Below are 19,559 nucleotides of genomic sequence, written 5' to 3'. Positions count from 1 at the left end.
ACCACTTAACTAGATTAGTATAAAGTGAGGTTGTCCACCTAAATTGGAAGCACCTGCCTTGCTTATTGAACATATAGGCTCCTGGGCTCAACCCCAGATCTGAATCAGATGAGGAAGCTGGGAATCTGCAATTTAAGCATTTCCTCCGAAGATTCTGATACATTCTACAGTTTGAGATGACAGGTGGTCCCCCCTTACCTTGGCCTGTGGGCTAATGCCATAGCTGGTGAAAGCATACTGCCACTGGGGCAGGCCCAGGTGGGTGATAAGCAGGCGATAATAGGCAGTAAAGGTATCTGTGAGAAAATGCCAGTATAATGCTCTGTCCAGGAACCAGATCTCAGTGTCTTGTGCTAATGCTGAAATAGCAGACAAAGGACATAAAGGAAGGAATGGCTTAACACTTTTTTCCTTTTATCTATAAAGTCAACATCTACTCATGGTTAAAACAAATTTCAATAGTAGAAGGAATGTAAACTATAAGTAAAAGTTCCCTTTTTTCCCTTCCAACCTCCCAGTTCTGTTCTCCAGTGGCCACTGTTACTGGCTTCTTTATATTCTTTTACAAATTCTTGATCAGTCAGTCGACTGATCTATCTGCTGGGCTTTGGCCATCTGTGCATTCAGGCTATCTAAGCAGCACTCCTTTCTTGTGCGGGCTCAACACTCCCCCTCCCCCAATAGGTACATACTGTGGTCTCAGCCTTCCTGATGGAGAGACACTCTGTCTGAATAGTTCTGGCTTTCTCAGGAGGTCTGTCAGGAATTAGAAGTGCTGTGAGAAACCACCATGGAGGAGCCCAGACCAGCTTCCTCTCCTGGGACTCCTGCCTGTGCGGCTGTGTGATGTGCTGGTTGAGCTGAAGCAGGCACTATTGTACCAGCTCCTGCCTCACGCTTGTTCCTGACCGTCCATTCTTAGTACTCCTAGTTCATCTCCTAGGCCTCTCCTATTTCATCTCCTGTCTAATGGCTGTAACATCTCCCTAAGTGGCCTCCATCCTCCAGTACCTTCCACTTCCATTTCTGCTTGTGGTCACATTTTCATTTGAATCCTGCCATACTTCTGCTAAATAACCTTGACTCCCCACCTACTTCCACATAACGTCCAAACTCCTTCACCTGGCTTTCAAAACTCCTCAGGAAAGGGAATAACTGGGCTTCTGGTGTCATCTCCTCCTCATCCACAAGATGAACCATGTGGCCAATGAACTGGAATTGTCATTCCTCCCAAATCAGGTGCGTTCTCCCATGGCATGGCTTTTACCCATATCCCTTTGCTTGGATGCCCCCTTTTGCCCCCCACCCCACACCCCCCATATCTCATTCAGACCTATACTTCAAGATGCAGTTCATTAGTTGCGGCTCACTGGCTCCTTAGTTGTGGCACACGGGCTCTTTAGTTGTGGCCCCACGTGCTGCAACTAAGACCCAGTGCAACCAAATAGATAAATAAATAAATATTTAAAAAAAAAAAAAGATGCAGCTCAAAGGCTACTTCACAAAGACTCCTCCAGCTGGAGATGATCTCTCCTTTCCCCCAGAGGTAAACCCTGGTGTGTCTTCTCACCCTTTGCAGGCAGAAAGCTACTTGAAGAGGCCTGGACCTTGTCCAACTCTGTAGTTCCTAGGGACTGAATTGCTGTTAGGGGGCCAGGTGATGCCCACTGCTCAAGAAGCCAGAGCCTTTTTCTCTTGATTTCCCATCTGGGATCTTAGATTGAGGTCTAGTAATTCAGGTCTTTATTGCTGTTAATTGGCCTACATAAATACATGTAAAAGACAGACAATGTTTTTCCTGGATGCTTTTCTAATGCATGAGCCTGCTGGAGGAGTTATAAACAGAATGACTATTTCTTTTAGCTTTTATTCACTTATTATCCTAATCTTATTATTTTGCAGTAACTCACAAGTGACACAAATGACAATAGCTTAAAAAGACTCTAGTAACTGGCCTGGAGGGGGATGCTCAGAGAGGACCAAAGGGGTTTTCTGGGTCTTGGCATCTACAAGAGACCCAGCAGCACCTCAGGAGGTCGGGGAAGAGCATGCCTTTTGTGTGATGGCTGGAGAGCAAGGTCAGCCAAGGCCATTCCCAAACTACAGGACCATGCCTGCCATGATTCTTACCTGGTTTCCCTCTTTTGTAGACAAGGCAAACCTTCCCATTCCCGTTGCAAGGATCCAGCTCAAATATTACACTGCGAGAATCAAAGTGAGGCTTCTCTGGCTGGTTCTCACTAGCTGCAAACCCAGAAGTTAATGGTAATGTTCAAACACACTCAGCTCAAACATACTTATTCATCCAGCTTTGCTTGGATGAAAAAAACAGAGGGAAAAAAAGCCTTATCTCAAACATATTCTTAACTATTATTTTCAAATGTGGACCAAATGTATTCTATACTCTAAATGCCCTGGGTCTTATTCATGGTCTAAGCCTCTGTCTGGGCTCCCCTACCACCAATAGACAGTGTCATGGAATCTGGGGAAGGGGGCATGAGGACAACAAACTGAACTTCTTAGGAGTGGGACTACATAAGTCAGAGTAATCTGAACAACTTTTTTCTTTTTCCCCAGATACATGCTTTCCCCTCGTTTATAGCACTTCATGATCTTTTGATTAGAATCCTTTTTCCTCTGTCTAAAATGTATATTTGTGGCATTTTATGTTTATTTCTATTATAATTATAACATTATAATTAATGCTAAGTCTGGCTCTGTTAGAAATACCTACCTAGAAATGAAATACCATGATGTAACAGAAAAAAAGATAAATTCTTAGAAATGCAAGCATCAGAAACCTTCTCTACTGCTTCTTTCATTACAGCAATTATGCAATAATGATTAGCATTAGTGACTGGGGTGGAAAGGGTTTAACAAACCTAGGAGAGATTGGATAAAACAGAGTATATAAAAATAATATTTTTGATTTACACATATACCCATACATATAATTTTACATAAAGGCATAAATATTTACATTTCTAAATAAGAGGGCTTTTTGTGTTTTTGTTTCTTTCTTTAACATGGTTTTACCCTCCCCTGGTGGTTATACCTTCATATTCTTCATCTCATATGGTCCTAGGCAGACATATAGGTATACATTTAAATTCTGTGAGATCATTTACTATATAAAAATGGGATACCACACATGTTACCTGAATCTTACTTTCTATACAATACCATGTGGAAAGCCCTCTAAGGGTTGTAACTCTAATGCATTCTTTTTAATGGCTGCCTGACGTCTGTGGGAGTGGATGCACCCTAATTTATCCTGTCAGCCACCTATTGATAGGGGGCCAAAATTATTCTGCTGCAAATGCTACAGTAATCATCTCTGTATCTGTCCCTTTGTTCTGGTGCTTTTGTTATATGGCTAGACACCCTGAAGTATTATAGAATGGACGTTGCCAGACTGCTTTTTGAAAAGGCCTTTGTTTTTGAAAGATATTTTCATGGGGTATAGAATTCTAGGTTGACAATTGTTTTCTTTGAGTATTTTACATTTTTTTTAATCAAATGAATTTGCTTAAAGAATATTTTATTTTTTAATTTTTAATGTATTTATTTTTTCTTCTGGTCTAACAGCATGATTTTCCTCTGATTTTTTCTTTCTTTCTTTCTCTTTATTGGAGTATAGTTGATTTACAATGTGTTAGTTTCAGGTGTACAGCAAAGTTAATCAGTTATACATATATCCACTCTTTTTTAGATTCTTTCTTTTCCTATATAGGTCATTACAGAGTATTGAGTAGAGTTCCCTGTGCTATACAGTAGGTCCTTATTAGTTATCTATTTTATATATAGTAGTATGTATATGTCAATCCCAATCTCCCAATTTATCCCTCCCCTCTCTCTGAGTATTTTATCTTGATTGAATTGTTTCCAATGAGAAATATGCCATTGTCCTTATCTTTGCTCCTTTGTATGGAATTGTCTTTTCCCATCGACTGCTTTTAAGATTTTCTCTTTATCCCTGATTTTGAGCAATTCATGTTTCCTAGTATTGTTTCTTCATGTTTCTTGTTCCTGGCTTGTTAAGCTTCTTAGATAATGGTTTAAGGTTCCAAGTAACTGGTACAGTTTTGAGCCACTATTTCTTCAAATAGTATTTCCTGGTCCATCCCCCTCTTTTCAGGGACTCCAATTATACATACATTATACCATTTGTTGTCCCTCAGTTCACCGATGCTCTTTTAAAATAATTTTTTATTTTCTTTCTGTGTTATTTTGGATTGTCTATTGTTATGTCTTTAAGTTCTCCAGTCTTTTCTTTGGCAATATCTAAACTATTGTTAGTCCCATCCAGTGTATTTTTCATCTCAGAAACTAGTTTAATCTCTAAAAGTTAAGTTTGGAATTGTTTTTTCCTATCTTCCATGTCTGTACTAAGTTTTTGGACATATAGAATATAGTAATGACTGTTGTAAAGTCTGTGTCTGCTAATTCTAAACTGTATCTCAATTCTGGATTGGTTTCAATTAATTCTTCTCCTCATTATGGTCATTTTTTCCCTGCTTTTTTGCATACCTGGTAATCTTTGATTGGATGCCAGAAATTGTTAATTTTGCATTGTTGAGTGCTTGCTATTTTTATATTTCTATAAATATTGTTGAGCTTTGTTCTGAGACACAGTTACATTACTCGAAAACAGATACTTTCCGGTCTTGTGCTTAGTATTTGACAGGCAGAACCCAAGGCAGCATTTAACCTAGGGCTAATTTTTTCCCCATTACTGAGGCAGGACCCTTCTGAGTACTCTACCTAATTCTATGTAAGCCATGAGGTGTTTCAGCCTGGCCGGTAGAAACGGACACTATTCCTGGTACAGTGTGAGTACCAGGCATTGTTCCCTCTAATCTTCTTGGGTGGTTTTGTCCCTGGCCTTGGGCAGTATCTTCACATGCTCATCAGTTCTTTCCTGAATACTTGAGGAGGACACTCTGCAGATCTCTGCAGTTCTCTCTCTATGCAGCTCATTCCTCTCTGTTACTCAGTCCTGTGAACTGTACCTGTCTTCATCCAGCTGGGCTCTTAGTTCTGTCTTCTCAATTAACAGGTACAACATGTTCTCCTTGGGTTCCCTTCTCTACGCTGTCGACTGGAAACTTTCAGATAATAAGCTAGGGTTCACCTCATTTGTTTCCCATCATTCAGAGCTCATCGTTCTTCTCTGTGTGATGGTCAGTATCTTGACAACATCCATTGTTTTATATATTTTGTCTGTTTTTGTTTTTTCTGTTGTTCCAGGTGGGAAGATAAATCTGGCCCCTACTATTCCATCTTGGATGAAATCAAAAGTCCAGACTGTAGGATCCCACCAAGTTTTAGCAGCCTTGACTGATGCTGACTGGGGTCTGCCCTCAGGTGAAAAGTTATAAAAATAGGAAAATCATTCAGTGTGGTTCCCTTCTGCCATTTGTAGATGCCACTCCAGTTTCTGCTTATTTTTGGTTACTCTCCAGTCCTTTTAGGTAATTATTTTAAAAGTTTCCCCAGAGTTTAGAGTATTATCTCCACAAATCCTGATCTGGTAAAAGGTAGTATGCCACATGGCCAGAATCATAAGGTCAAATCTACAATGTCACTGTCATTAGTTCTTCACTGAATTTTTAGTTTGGTTTTATCTCCATGTGCACATTAGCACACTGTCCTACAGTCTGTGCCTAATAATTTCACCCTCAGGAATAACAGTGGATATCTTTCTGTTACCTGTTATTTGTGCTGGTTCTTGTTCATGGTGTTGTGTTTCTTCACGTGCCTGGTTCTTTTTTAGTAGGATTATTTTTGAAAAATTATTTATAAAAACAATGAGGTCTAGGATAATATTTTCTTCCTCTAGGGAAGAATTTTATTTTTATATGAGTTTTATACTGAGATATAATTCACCTACCATACTATTCACTTAAAGTGTACAATTTAATGGTTTTTAGTATATTTAGAGCCGTGCAACCATTAACACAGTCAATTTTAGTACATTTCTCTGGAGTGAATTTCTGTTTTTTTCTGCCAGGCCCCTGAAGAGATTAGTAATCTGGAATCAAATTAGTCCAATTTTGGGATTTAACGTTTTCTGGGATGCACAGGTGACTTATACTTGGGCTTCGGTCCATGTGAAGAGTGGTTATTTCTGGTTCATTCTATCTTCTAGAGTATATAGCTCCTCACGGTGCTAACCAAAAGGGTAGGGTAGTTTTTATGGGTGCCATCTTTTGTAGGTTCTAGACTCCATTTTATTCTTCTAGTCTCACATATGGGTCAAATTCTCAATTTTTCAGTAGCCTCATTGCCTCTTTTGAAAAGGACAGTGTATCCTAGGCAAAAGCAACCCTAAACATTGAGCCTCTGTCCTGGATTTCTGTCTTCTTCTGGATGTTGATCTGGTGCTATCTCATCATCTTATTAGCTCTTTGATGATTTTTATATGTTCCCTGACTTTTCAATTGTCTTCAGCAGGAAGACTGCTCTGAATTACCTATCTATCTGCCATTATCAGGAGGCCTCTTCATCAGTTTAAGTATGCTCCTGAAAATAACATATAGATGAGCTTTGCTTTTTATATCAATCTGATAGTTTCTGCTTTTCAAAAGGGAAATTCAATTCCAGCACACTTAACATAATGATTTATCTGTTTTATTTTATTCCTCTTAATGTTTTGTTGCTTATTTTATAATGTTGTTTCTTTTCCCTTTTTCTTATTTTTACTCATGTGATTCAACATTCCCTTTATTAGGTTAGAGATTCTAGAGTAATTTTTTATTCCTTTAATGGTTATCTTCCTTTTTGTTATGTATTTGCATGACTGGATCCATATGATTCTACCCTTACTTGAAAACAATATGCCATTGTTTCTCTAACCAAATGTGGTATGCAGAATTCTAAGATGGCCCCCAAGATTCATGCTTGTGTGTATACACACCTGTACAACCTCCTCCCCTGAGTGTGGTCAGGACCTATAATATGATGGAGTAGTCATTCCCTTGATTAGGTAACATTATGAAACTCTGTTGTAGCAGACTGGAGAGAAATATTCCTGCTGGCTGAGAAGCAAGTGGCCATATTGTGAGAGGGTCTTGTGGCTAGAATCTGAGGGCAGCCTAAATGAGCCAAGAGCGAGCCCTGGCCAACAGGCAACAAGAAAACAAGGACTTAGTCCTACAGCTGCAAGAAACTGAATAAGGTCAACCACCAGTGAGCTTGGAAGAGGCCCTTATGCCTCAGATGAGATCACAGCACCAGCTGACACCTTGTTTTTAGCCTGAAAAGATCCTAAGCAGAAGACTCTGCTAATCTGTAGCTGAATTTCTGACTCATGAAAACTGTTAGATAATAAATTTTTAGTGTTTCAAGCCATTAAATTTGTGGTAATCTGTTATACATGAATAGAAAACCAGTACACCAAGACACTCTGTTTCCCCCAACAAGGCATACTATTTCTTTCCTACAGTAGGATGAGGCTTCCACTTTCTACTTCCTTTCCTCTTTGTCCTACATTTTCTATTAAAAGGACTCTCTGGAACATTCTTTGTATTAGTTGCTAGGGCTACTGTAGCAAAGTACCACAAACTGAATGGCTTGAATAGCAGAAATTTGTTATCTCACGCTTCTGGAGGCCACAGATCCAAGGTCAAGGTTGGTTCCTTTTGAGGGCTGTGGAGAAGAATCTGTTCTATGCCTCTCCCCTAGCTCCTGGTGGTTTGCTTGCAACTTTTAGCTTTCCTTGGTATGTAAAAGTACCACCCCATCTCTGTCTTCATCTTCACATGGCTTTCTTTTATATCTGTATCTCCAAATTTCCCCTTTTAAAAGGTTGTCAGTCATATTGGATTAGGGCTCCACCCAACTCCAGTATGACCTCATCTTACCTACTTACATCTATAATGACCCTATTTCCAAATAAGGTCACAGTCTGAGGTAGTGAGGTTAGGACTTCAACATATGAATATTTTTTGGGGGGAGGGGACACAAATTAACCCATAAAGATCTTATATCTTGCCTCTCTCTTTTCTGTTAGGTTTAGCTGAGAGTATACATTTAAACATATTCTATGCACTATGTCCCCTCTTTTCCAAGAGTTCTTATGTAAAAGTTGTATACATTCCTGGATATTAAGATTTAATTTAGTCTTTCTCTTTCATAGGAGGTTCACTAATCTCTTGTTTCCCTTCCTCTTTATATATCTGCATCTTGAGATCTCCATTCCATTTCATCTGTCTTTTGGTTAGAGTATTTATGTTCTTGAAGTTTTACACATCCTTTAATATTCTTCTAATAACCTGAGACGTATGTTTGGTCTGTATATACAGGACTCTTGATTTTCACTCCTTTTATCTCAGTAACCTGTTTATGTTTTTTTACTGCCTTCTAGTTTCCACTGTTGCAGGTGAGAAGTCTGATGTCAGTCTGATTATTCTCTCTTCACAAGTAATTTGTTATTTTTGCCTAGAAGCTTGTGATTTTTTTCTGCATCATGTAATGCCTAGGTGTCTGTTTTCTCCTGAATTCAATTTGAGTCTAGGAGAGCCCTTTCAATCTGCAGATTGAATAAAAGTTTTCGTTTATTACTGTTTATTTATTATTCCCTTTCCAGCTATTCTTTTTCTCTTTTTTGAGCACCTATAATTCCAATGGAAGGTCACCTGGATGTACTTTCTATTTGTCTTACCCTCCACCTTTTCACTCATTTCTCCTTTTAAAATTTATTTATCTGTCTTTTTAGATATTTCTTGCACTTGCTTTTTCAGGCTACTAACTCAGGTCTCAATATTTATACCCGTCTTCAATTCATCTAGTCAGTTGTTTAATCAAGAATTTTTACTTTTTTTCTATAGGAGGTCTTTGTGCTGTCTTAAATGCCCTTAAGTGTTCTTGATTTTATTTAGGTTTTCATCTGTGTCCTCTAGCAGTGTTATTTCTCTGGTTGTGTATTCTGATATTGCTTCCTGATTGTCCTCTTTCTAACTGCTGAGTCCCCTGAGAAAAGTCAGCATTCTTCTACTTAAGTTTAATGAAGCTTAGGTCTAATTGTTGGACTATCCTAAAAAGCATGAACTCAGAAGGTGCCAGAAGCCCACGTGGTTTTTATCCCCATCAGTATGTAGGACAGTGCGGTCTCTACCCCTAGCTCAGTCCTTTGCTGAGGTCCCTTGAAATCCTGTCATCTAGTCTACCTTTATCTACCAGCTTCAAAAGCAGGGTACACCCATTCTACTTATTTAATAACTCTTTTGCCTTTTAGGGGTTAGAGAGCCCCAGTACACACATATGAAGCAAATGTGACCTTTATCTTATCCTTGAGGATTCCACACATTTCTGAGTGACAAACTCTTCCCAAGGCCCAACACTTTCCAGGCTCAGCTCTTGGACTCCTCCTCCTATTGTCCAGCTGCTTGTCCAGTTGAAGGAGAAAGCCTTGCATCAGTTCTCTCTGTCAGAACTTCAATGCACTCCAAGGCATTAGTATTGGAGACACTAGTTGCCTACTGAATATTCATTCTCCCTTTTTAAAACTCCAGTTCTGTTTGATGAGGCAATACTACACAGCTAATCTCCTCAAATTCCCTTGCACTATAGGTAACCTTTTGACTCTATTCTGGCCAATGGTTATTGGGAGGGGCTTCTGGGAAAACTATTATTTTTCTGACAAAAAGGAAAATATTCTGCCAAGAGACAGTTATTTTGCCCTTTACTCTTCTTTTTCCTGCCTGGAACATAGACTTGAAGCTTGGAGGTAGAGCCCACATTCTTCAACCATGAGGATGAAAACCAAACACAAAGGCTGGTGTGCCAGGAATCCAGAGGGAGACTTTATCATTGAGTTTCTCAAGCAGCTACACCAGCCTAGTTCCAGATTTCTTATTATGAGAAAAATAAACTCCTATTTAAACATTGTAATGGGGGTCTGTTATATGCAGCCAAACACAGTTCTGACTGAAGAAGTCCTCACTTATACATAGTTGATCATAGCTTTAGCAGCCATTTGAATTATAAGCCATTTTAATCAGAAGTGGCAAAGAGCCTGAAGGGAGGAAGGGAGCTGCATTTAGACTGTCACGGTCCCTGAAACCTCTCAATACTGAAATGTGGAGTGAAGTTTAATCTGTAACATTCATTCACTTACCAGGTATTCATTAACTGCCTACTATGTGCCAGGGACTGAAGTGGGTGCTGGAAACAAAGATCCCAACCCTGGCATTTTCTTCATGAAAATTTCCTTTTTTGATACAGGCTGGTTTTTTTTTGTTTTTGTTTTTAACCTTACTCCCATGGTTCAGAGAAGCCATAAATGGGAAGGGTTGGGTTTAGGGGAACATGTTACAATGCCACAATGTCTTCCTATTATTTTCAACATTATAAAATGGAAACAAGCAGGCTGATTTCTAACTCAAAGCAGAAGCCCATCCAGTTACCTTCTTGTGTATCGTCCTCCAGGTCTGCAAGAGTTGGTGCGTTAGGAAGTGAGTACAGGGAAGACTGGTTGAGTTGAGTCAGTTTTGAGATGCTGTTAATTGCCATGCTGCCCAATGGAATGGTATGTTCTATGGGAACGTTAACAAAAAGAGTTACATGGAGTAATAAGCTAGTTACCATGGTCATCAGAAGGGTTTCTGCTTGACTAACTTAAGCCCAGCTATTATTTGATCCCAGGGCTGAGGAACTGAATGGAAAGTGGAAAGGAGAGAATCAATGCACTACATGCTCCAAAGCACCAGCCTTTTATGCAAAAAAAAAAGCAAACAGCTGGGGCCATGAGTGAAGAGTCCCCACTGCACGTGTTAGGGCGGAGCACCAAAGGAAATTTTAAAAGGGGATTCTCAAAAAGAACTGGGAATTCTAGGGTAGGGGCCCTAGTTTGAAGATCAAAGGACTTAAAAATGTTTTTTGCTCCCGCCATCCCTTGAATGAAGGGTTATACTTTCCAAAGGAGTAACAGCTTTGATTATATAACTGACCGCTTCTACCCTTCCTGTCATAAGCTTTCACTATGGAAACTATCTCCCCCTCTACCTGTCATTTTTTCTTACTCAATGGAGCAAACTGTCTTGAAAGCCTTCTTGCTTGGTTCAGTCGTCTGTGATTCAGGTGTAAACAAGAAACAGGCAGACTATGTATTTTCCTTATCTATCATATAGAATCCTTATAATATAGGGTGTTGGACATGGGATGACACACAAAGACTTGGACATATGACTGCTAAAAATCTGGCATAACTGAAGGCAATAAAACAGCTGGTGTACAGATCATGGAATGTCCAAGAAAAGACCGCTAAGGAGGTAAACATTGGAAGCTGCCTTTGCTGGCTTTTCTGATAATGATTTGAGCCATCCAGTAAATGGGTACAGCAATGCAGATAAGGATAAGAAGATGGGTTGGGAGGATTACATTAGAAAAAGTATTAATAATGAATAGGGACTCATTCATAAAACCTTCATGAAATGTTTCTTTTCTGATGCAGGCTTCTGAAGGGGCCAGCCTGTCTCCGTGATGTGGGCAAGGGAAAATCTGACAGTCACTCTAGCCTCTGTCCACTCTCTCTGTTGCTCCAGACTCCAAAGGCCATGGCCATGAGGGTTTCTGATGTTGGTGACAACAATGGTTTCTAGACCATCAGAGGAAATGATTCTAAGCCAAAAGTTCATGTTAAATACTTAGTAGTAAGCTATAAAATATGCCTCTGGTCAGCTGCGAGAAAAACAGGAAGGTCTGGGGAGTCACCAGAACAAGGGAACCTAGGAGGTAGCGGCAATGAAGGGGAGGAGTCAGTTCTGCAGGTTAGCTGTGTCACAGAAGTGACTGCATTCTTAGTGGCAGCAAGGAGACATATAGGCTGATTCCCAAGGACCAAAGTAGATCTGGGGATGTGGCTGGAGTTTGGAGATAATAAAGTCCTCTTGAGGACAGGGAAGTCTGTGTCAGGAATGAGCTGGACTCCAGTGGCTAGATCCAGATTTCCTAGTCTATGGAACGTTACTAGAGTCTTCACCTAAATGCACAGCACTGACTTTCATGCCTGCATAGTACCTGAATCTCTGACATGTACCAAGGTGTGATTTCCCACATTCACGATAGAAATGTTTATTCTGGACGTATTTAATACCAAGGATGATAGCCTGCGAACTAAGGTGGTTGATGACTCAGGCTGAGGAGATGTGAGGCAGAGAAGGAAAGGCTCTGGTCTGAGGGTCGGAGCCCTGAGGTCTCCACCGTGCTGGGAATGAAGGAAGGAGCCCCTCTTATGACCACCAGAGGCTGTCACTGCAGCTCATCCTGAGGAGGCCGCTCCAAGGTGGACTCCTCAGAGGCTTTAAGTTCGAGGTGGCTCAGGATTTTTGTGTAGTGACTAATTTTTCCCTCCACCTCAGGCCATCAGGAAGCCTCTAAATTGAGCTTCCAGTTAAGTACTGGGTAGACCCTGGCACGGGGGCTGGGGAGGCAGTGGGTGAAGCAATGATGGCATGTGTTAGCTTTGGGAGATAATCACAGCTTCTGGACACTGCACTTTAGAAGAACCCACAAAAACTGTCCAGATTCAAAGACTCACAAGTTGTAAAGGCCTTCAGAGTTGTCTCCTCTAACCTCTCAGCCAGGGAAATGTTCCTCTAGAGCAAGGGGGCTGACTCACCATCCAGCTTCACATTCCATGTCATGTGGAAGCCATTGGTCATCAGGTAAAAGTTCTTCAGATCCTCAGGCAGCACACAGTTATTTTTCTAGAACCACAAAGCAGCAGACTGTTAGGTCAGGGCTGGGAAGGAGGGCGTAGGGCTCTGCCTCAAAGCATCTGGGGATGCTATTTACTGTGTTTCAGATCCCCAAAACAGGAAAACTCTGAATAATTACCTATAAAACTCTATTGGAGAGTTCTGGATTGAGACGGCAACAAAGCAGCCTCCTCCACTTGCCTCGTTTCACTGACACACTGAATCTACAGCTACAAATTGAACAACAATCCCTCTGAAAGAAATCCAGAAACTAGCTGAGCGACTCCTACTCATCGGGTGAACAAGAAGACACACTGAAATGGGTACGAGAGGCTGATCACAACCTTGCCATAAAACCCACTCCCGGCAGGGCGACATGCAACCAGGAGGGAACTCACAACTCTTGGATTCTCCCTGAGGAGCAAAGGGCTTGGACCCTACATCTAGCACCCCAACTTTTAAGACTTCCACCTGAGAGACGGGCCCCCATAACATCTAGCTCTGAAAGCCAGTGGGGTTTGGGTCCAAGAGACTCACAAGGCTGTAGTGAACTAAGAGATAGTTCTTAATGGGCTCTCATGGACTTACCATGGATATACCCCCAGGGCCCAGTACAGAGGCAGCAGACTAAACTGCCCAGTCTTTTCGTTAAAGAAGCCTATTAGCTTATTTTAAAAGCTTTGGCCTGAGGGGGCAGGCTTCTAATTTAGTACACATCTAGATGCCAACTGTAATCCTCTCCAGAGACCAGGGAGGCTAGTGGGCACCATACCATCTTCATGCTCTCCTTCTGCCTCACTAGCAGGTATCTTCTGGAAAGGAGCTTATACACACGTCTGGCACCCCAGCTTTTGCAGCTACTGCCCAGGGGACACACCTCTTGATTGCCTGGCTCTGCTGGCCAACAAGGTTTATGTTCCTGGGTCCCATAGGACTCTAATAAACAGAGTAGCAGATCTTAAGCTATGCCACCAGGGCACAGGGCAGAGGCAGCAGACTGAAATGCCCAGTCTGTAAGTGAAAGAGGCCTATTTATAGATCTTAACTGCAGCCTGAGGGTCAGGCTTATAATTTAACAACATCTAGGGGCCATCTGCAATCCTCTCCAATGACTGGGGAGGCCAGTGGGTGCCATCTCTGCACTCTCCCTTTGCCCTGCCATGGGTCACCAGTGTTTCTATGAATGGAGGTTGTGCAAACATCTGGTGCTCCAGCTTTTGTGGCTGCTGCTCAGAGGACACATCCCTTGATATCTGGCTCTGGTGAGCAGCACAGCTTGTGTTCATGGGTTCAATGGCATGGTAGCAAACAAAGAAATAGTTCTTAACCTGCTATCCCCCTAGGGCTCAGTGCAGAGGGAGCAGACAGAATGCCCATCTCTCAGTCTTCTCCTGAAAGAGGTATACGGGCATACTTTAAAAGTTACTGCCTGAGTGTCCAGCTTCCAATCAGCCTGCATCTAGGTGCTGAGATCCTTCTCTTTGGGACACTGACAGGTCTTGGTATACCCTCAACTACTGGGAGCCACACTAAGAACAAAGTAGGCTGGACATTCACAAAGGTTTGAGAGACAACCAAGAGCCACGGCAGGGTTGAATAATAAGGTTCATCTCTTACATGAGGCCACTCCTTCAAGACTGGTTATTGTATCTAATGCATAGGAACCAACACAGAGAGTCAAGAAAAATGAAGAAAGAGGAATATATTCCAAGTGAAAGAATTAGATAAAACCCCAGGAAAAGACCTTAATGAAATTAAGATAAGTAATTTTTACCTGATAAAGAGCTCAAATAATGTCATAAAGATGCTCACAGAGGTCAGAGAAACAATACATGAACAAAGTGAGAATTTCAACAAAAAGAAAATATAAGAAAGTACTAAACAGAAATCACAGAGGTGAAGGATACAATAACTGAGCTGAAAAATTCAATAAAGGGGTTCAAGAGCAGACTAGATGAAGTGAAAGGATCAGTGAACTAGAAGACAGTGTATTGGAATTCATTCAATCAGACCAGCTAAAAGAAAAAAGAATAAGGGTGAATAGAGTTTAAAGGACTTATGGGACAACATCAAGCAGATCAATATTCACATTTATAGGGGTGTCAGAAGAAGACAGAGAGAAAGGGGCAGAAAGCTTATTTGAAGAAATAATGGCTGAAAACTTCCCTAACCTGGGGAAAGAAACAGACTACCTGGAAATAAATCCAGGAATCCCAGAGAGTTCCAAAAAAGAAGAATCCAAAGAGACATTATAATTAAATTGTCAAAAGTTAAAGGAGAAAATCTTAAAAGGAGCAAGAGAAAAACAACTTGTTATGTACAAGGGAACCCCCATAAGACTATCAGCAAATTTTTAGGTAGAAACTTGGCAGGCCAGAAGAGGGTGGCACAATATATTCAATGTGCTGAAAGAAAAAAAAAAAAAACAACCTGACAACCAGGAATAATCTACCTGGAAAAGCTGTCCTTCAGAATTTAAGGAGAAATAAAGTTTTCCAGATAAGCAAAAGTTGAAGGAGCTCATCACCACTAGACCAGCCTTACAACAAATGTTAAAGGGACTTCCTTAAGGTGAAACAAAAGGGTGCTAATTGGCAACAGGAAAAAATATGAAAATATAAATCTCACAGGCAAAAGTAAATGTATAGTTAAATTCAGAATAATCTAATGTTGTCATGGTGGTGGGTCAATCACTTATAGATGTAGCGTGAAGATTAAAAGACAGAGTAAAGTAACTATAGTAAAAGTAGTAAAATACACTATATTTTAGTAGTAAAAATAACTATAACTACCATAATTTGTTAATGGATACACAAGATAAAAAAATGTAAATTGTGACACCTTTTAAAATGTGTGGCGGGGAGAGTTAAAATGTAAAGCTTTAAAATGCATTCAAACAAGCTGTTATCAGCTTAAAATAGACTGTTACATTTAAATATAAGCCTCATGGTGATCACAGAGCAAAAACCCATAACATAAAAGGAGTCTAAGCACAGCATTACCAAAAATCATCAAATCACAAAGGAAGCAAGAGAAGAAGAAAGAAACAGAAGAATTACAAAATAGCTAGAAATCAATGAACAAAATGGCAGTAAGTCCATACCTATCAACAATAACTTTAAATGTAAATGAACTAAATTTTCCAATCAAAAAACAAAGAGTGACTGAATGGATAAGAAATGAGGCCAAACTATGTTGTCTACAAGAGATTCACTTCAGATGTAATAACACATAGACTAAAAGTGAAGGGATGGAAAGATATTCCATGTAAATGGAACCAAAGAAAGCTGGGAGAGTTATACAAGACAAAATAGACTTTAAGACAAGAATCTAACAAGAGACAAAGAAGGGCATTATATAATGATAAAGGGGTTAATCCAACAAGATGATATAATATTTACAAATATTTATGCATCCAACACAGATGCACCTAAATATATAAAACAAATATTAGTAGACATAAAGGGAGAAAAAGACAGTAATACAATGAAGCAATGGGCTTAAGTGACACGTTAGACCTGATGGACTTAACAGACATTTACAGAACACTTCACCGAAAATCAGCAGAATACACACTCTGCTCAGGTGTACATGGAATATTCTCCAGAATAGATCATAGGTTAGGCCACGAAATAAGTATTAACAAAATTAAGAAAACTGAAATCATATCAAGCATCTTTTCTGTGCACAATGGTATGAAACTAGAATCAATTATAGTAAGGAAACAGGAAAATTCACAAATATGTGGAGAGTAAACAACATGCTACTGAACAACCAATGGGTCAAAGAAGAACTCAAAAGAGAAATGAAAAAATATCTTGAGACAAATAAAAAATAGAAATACAATATACCAAAACTTATGGAATGCTGCAAAAGCAGTTCTGGAGGGGAATTCATAGCAATAAGTGCCTGTATCAGGAAATAGGAAAGTTCTCAAGTAAATAACCTAACTTTACACCAGAGAAAAAAGAACAAACTAGGACCAAAATTAGTACAAGGAGGGCAATAACAAAGATCAGAGCAGAGATAAATGAAATAGAGGCTAAAAAGATAATAGAAAAGATCAATGAAACTAAGAGCTGATATTTTTAAAAAACTATAAACAGACAAACCTTTAGCAAGACTCACCAAGAAAAAAAGAACTGAAAAAATTTAGACATCAAAGAGGAGACATTACAACTGATACCACAGAAAGACAAAGGATCGTGATATTATGATGAACATCATACACCAACAAATTGGACAACCTAGAAGAAACAGATGAATTCCAAGGAATATACAACTTGTCATGGCTGAATCATGAAGAAATAGAAAATCTGAACAGACCAATTACTAGTAAGGAGATTGAATCAGTTATCAAAACCTCCCAAAAAAAAAATTATAGAAACAGATAGCTTCCCTGGTGAATTCTGCCAAATATTAAAGAAGAAATAACACTAAACACCTTTTCAAACTAGTCCAAAACACAGAAAAAAGGAACACTCCCAAACTCCTTTTATGAGGCCAGCATTACCCTGGTATAACCAGACAAGGACACTCCAAGAAAAGAAAATTACAGGCTAATATCCTTGATGAACATAGATACAAAAATTCTCAACAAAATATTACGAAACTGAATTCAACAATACATTAAAAGGATCATATACCATGTGGAAGTTATTCCAGGGATGAATGGATGGTTCAACATCTGCAAATAAATCAATATGATATACCCATAACAAAATGAAGGATAAAAATCATATGATCATCTCAATACATGCAGAAAAAGCATTTCACAAAATTCAACATCCATTCATGATAAAAAAAAACCTCTCAACAATTAGGTATAGAGGGAACATAACTCAACATAATAAAGGCCATATAATTAGCCCATGGGTAACATCATATTGAAGGGTTAAAAGCTGAAAGCGGTTCCTCAAAGATGAGGAAGATAAGGATGCCCACTCTTGCTAATTTTATTCAACACAGTATTGGAAGTCCTAAGCAGAGCAATTAGGCAATAAAGAGAAATAAAAGGCATCCAAATCAGAAAAGAAGAAGTAAAATGATCACTATTTGCAGATGACATGGTATTACATAGAGAAAATTGTAAAGACTCCGCCAAAAATCTTTTAGAACTAATAAACGAATTCAGTAAAGTTGCAGCATACAAAATCAATATAAAAAAATCTATTGCTTTTCTAGGCAAGAATAACCAACTATCAGAAAGAGAAATTAAGAAAATGATCCCATTTATAATTGCATCAAAAAGAATAAAATACCTAGGAATAAGTTTCACCAAGGAGGTGAAAAATCTGTACACTGAAAACTATAAGATATTGATGGAAAAAAATTGAAGAAAATACAAATAAATGGAAAGATATTCCATGTTCATGTGTTGGAAGAATTAATATTGTTACGTCCATACTACCCAAAGGAAACTACAGATTTAATACAATCCCTATCAAACTTCCAATGGCATTTTTCTCAGAAATAGAACAATCATAAAATTTGTAGGGAACCACAAAAGACCTCAAATAAATCTTGAGAAAGAAGAACAAAGCTGGGGGAATCACTCTCCCTGATTTCAAACTGGAGTAGAAAGGGAGAGTAATCAAAACAGTGTATTGACATAAAAACAGACACATAGATCAACAGAACAGAACAGAGACCCAGAAATAAACCCACACATACATGGTCAATTAATTTATGACAAAGGAGTCAAAAATACACAATGGGGAAAGAACAGTCTCTTCAATAAATGGTGTTGGGAAAACTGGACAACCACATGCCAAAGAATGAAACTGGACCACTATCTTACACCATATGCAAAAATCAACTCAAAATCGAGTAAAGACTTGAATGTTAGACTTGAAATCATAAAATTTCTACAAGAAAACATAGGGACAAGCTCCTTGACATTGGTCTTGACAATAATGTTTTGGATTTGACACCAAAAACAAAGGCAACAAAAGCAAAAGTAAACAAGTGGGACTATATCAAACTAAAAAGCTTCTGCACAGCAAAGTAAACCATCAACAAAATGAAAAGACAACCTAGATAACAGGAGAAAATATTCACAATGTTCACTGATTGTGAAAATTTGCTGATAAGAGGTTAATATCCAAAATATATAAAGAACTCATACAACTCAATAGGAAAAAATGAAACAACCTGATTAAAAAATGGACAGATGAAGTGAACAGACATTTCTCCAAAGAAGCCATACAAATGGCCAATTGTATGAAATTGGTAAATGAAATTGGTAAATGAAAAGATGCTCAACATCATTAATCATCAGGGAAATACAAATCAAAACCACAGTGAGATATCACAGCACACGTGTTAGAACGGCTATTATCAAAAGAGACAACAAATTAACAAGTGTCGGTGAGGATGTGGAGAAAAGGGTGCATTCACTAGTGGAATGTAAATTCATGCAGCCACTATGGAAAACAGTATGGAGGTTCCTGAAAAATTAAAAATATAACTACTATATGATCCAGCAATTCCACTCCTAGGTATTTATATGAAGGAAATAAAATCACTATCTTGAAAAGATATCTGCACCACTATGTTCACTGCAGTGTTATTTACAATAGTCTAGATGTGGAAACAAGCTAAGTGTCCATCGATGGATGAATGGATAAAATATGGTGTGTGTGTGTGTGTGTGTGTGTGTGTGTGTGTGTATATATATATATATATATATATATATACACACACACACACACCAGAATATTATTCATCCATAAAAAAGGAAATCCTGCCATTTGTGGCAACATGTATGAACCTTGAGGGCATTATGCTAAGTGAAGTAAGTCAGAGAAAGACAAATACTATATAACCTCACTAATATGTGGAATCTAAAAGAAAACT

At 39.1% G+C, this 19,559-nt stretch overlaps 1 protein-coding gene and 1 pseudogene across 3 annotated transcripts in view; both read right to left on the bottom strand.

The window, feature by feature from the left end:
• The window catches only part of LOC309639174 (large ribosomal subunit protein uL4 pseudogene), a 470,274-nt pseudogene that overhangs the window by 216,306 nt on the left and 234,409 nt on the right, over positions 1-19,559 (bottom strand). The gene's annotated exons all lie outside the window — the stretch shown is intronic.
• The window catches only part of TPGS2 (tubulin polyglutamylase complex subunit 2), a 66,932-nt gene that overhangs the window by 13,046 nt on the left and 34,327 nt on the right, over positions 1-19,559 (bottom strand). For both annotated transcript variants that reach the window (XM_082416220.1, XM_082416221.1), the window contains 4 exons: positions 12,623-12,710; positions 10,410-10,538; positions 2,131-2,244; positions 199-359 (listed from right to left, as the gene is read on the bottom strand). In XM_082416220.1, coding sequence (XP_082272346.1) covers positions 199-359; positions 2,131-2,244; positions 10,410-10,538; positions 12,623-12,710 — 492 coding nt within the window. The remainder of the gene's footprint in view (positions 1-198; positions 360-2,130; positions 2,245-10,409; positions 10,539-12,622; positions 12,711-19,559) is intronic.

The sequence above is a fragment of the Balaenoptera physalus genome (genome assembly GCF_965194825.1).
Source record: "Balaenoptera physalus genome assembly, chromosome: 12".
Lineage (NCBI taxonomy): Eukaryota > Metazoa > Chordata > Mammalia > Artiodactyla > Balaenopteridae > Balaenoptera > Balaenoptera physalus.
The sequence above is the reverse complement of the archived record's forward strand: the minus strand, read 5'-3'. Positions and strand labels throughout refer to the sequence as shown.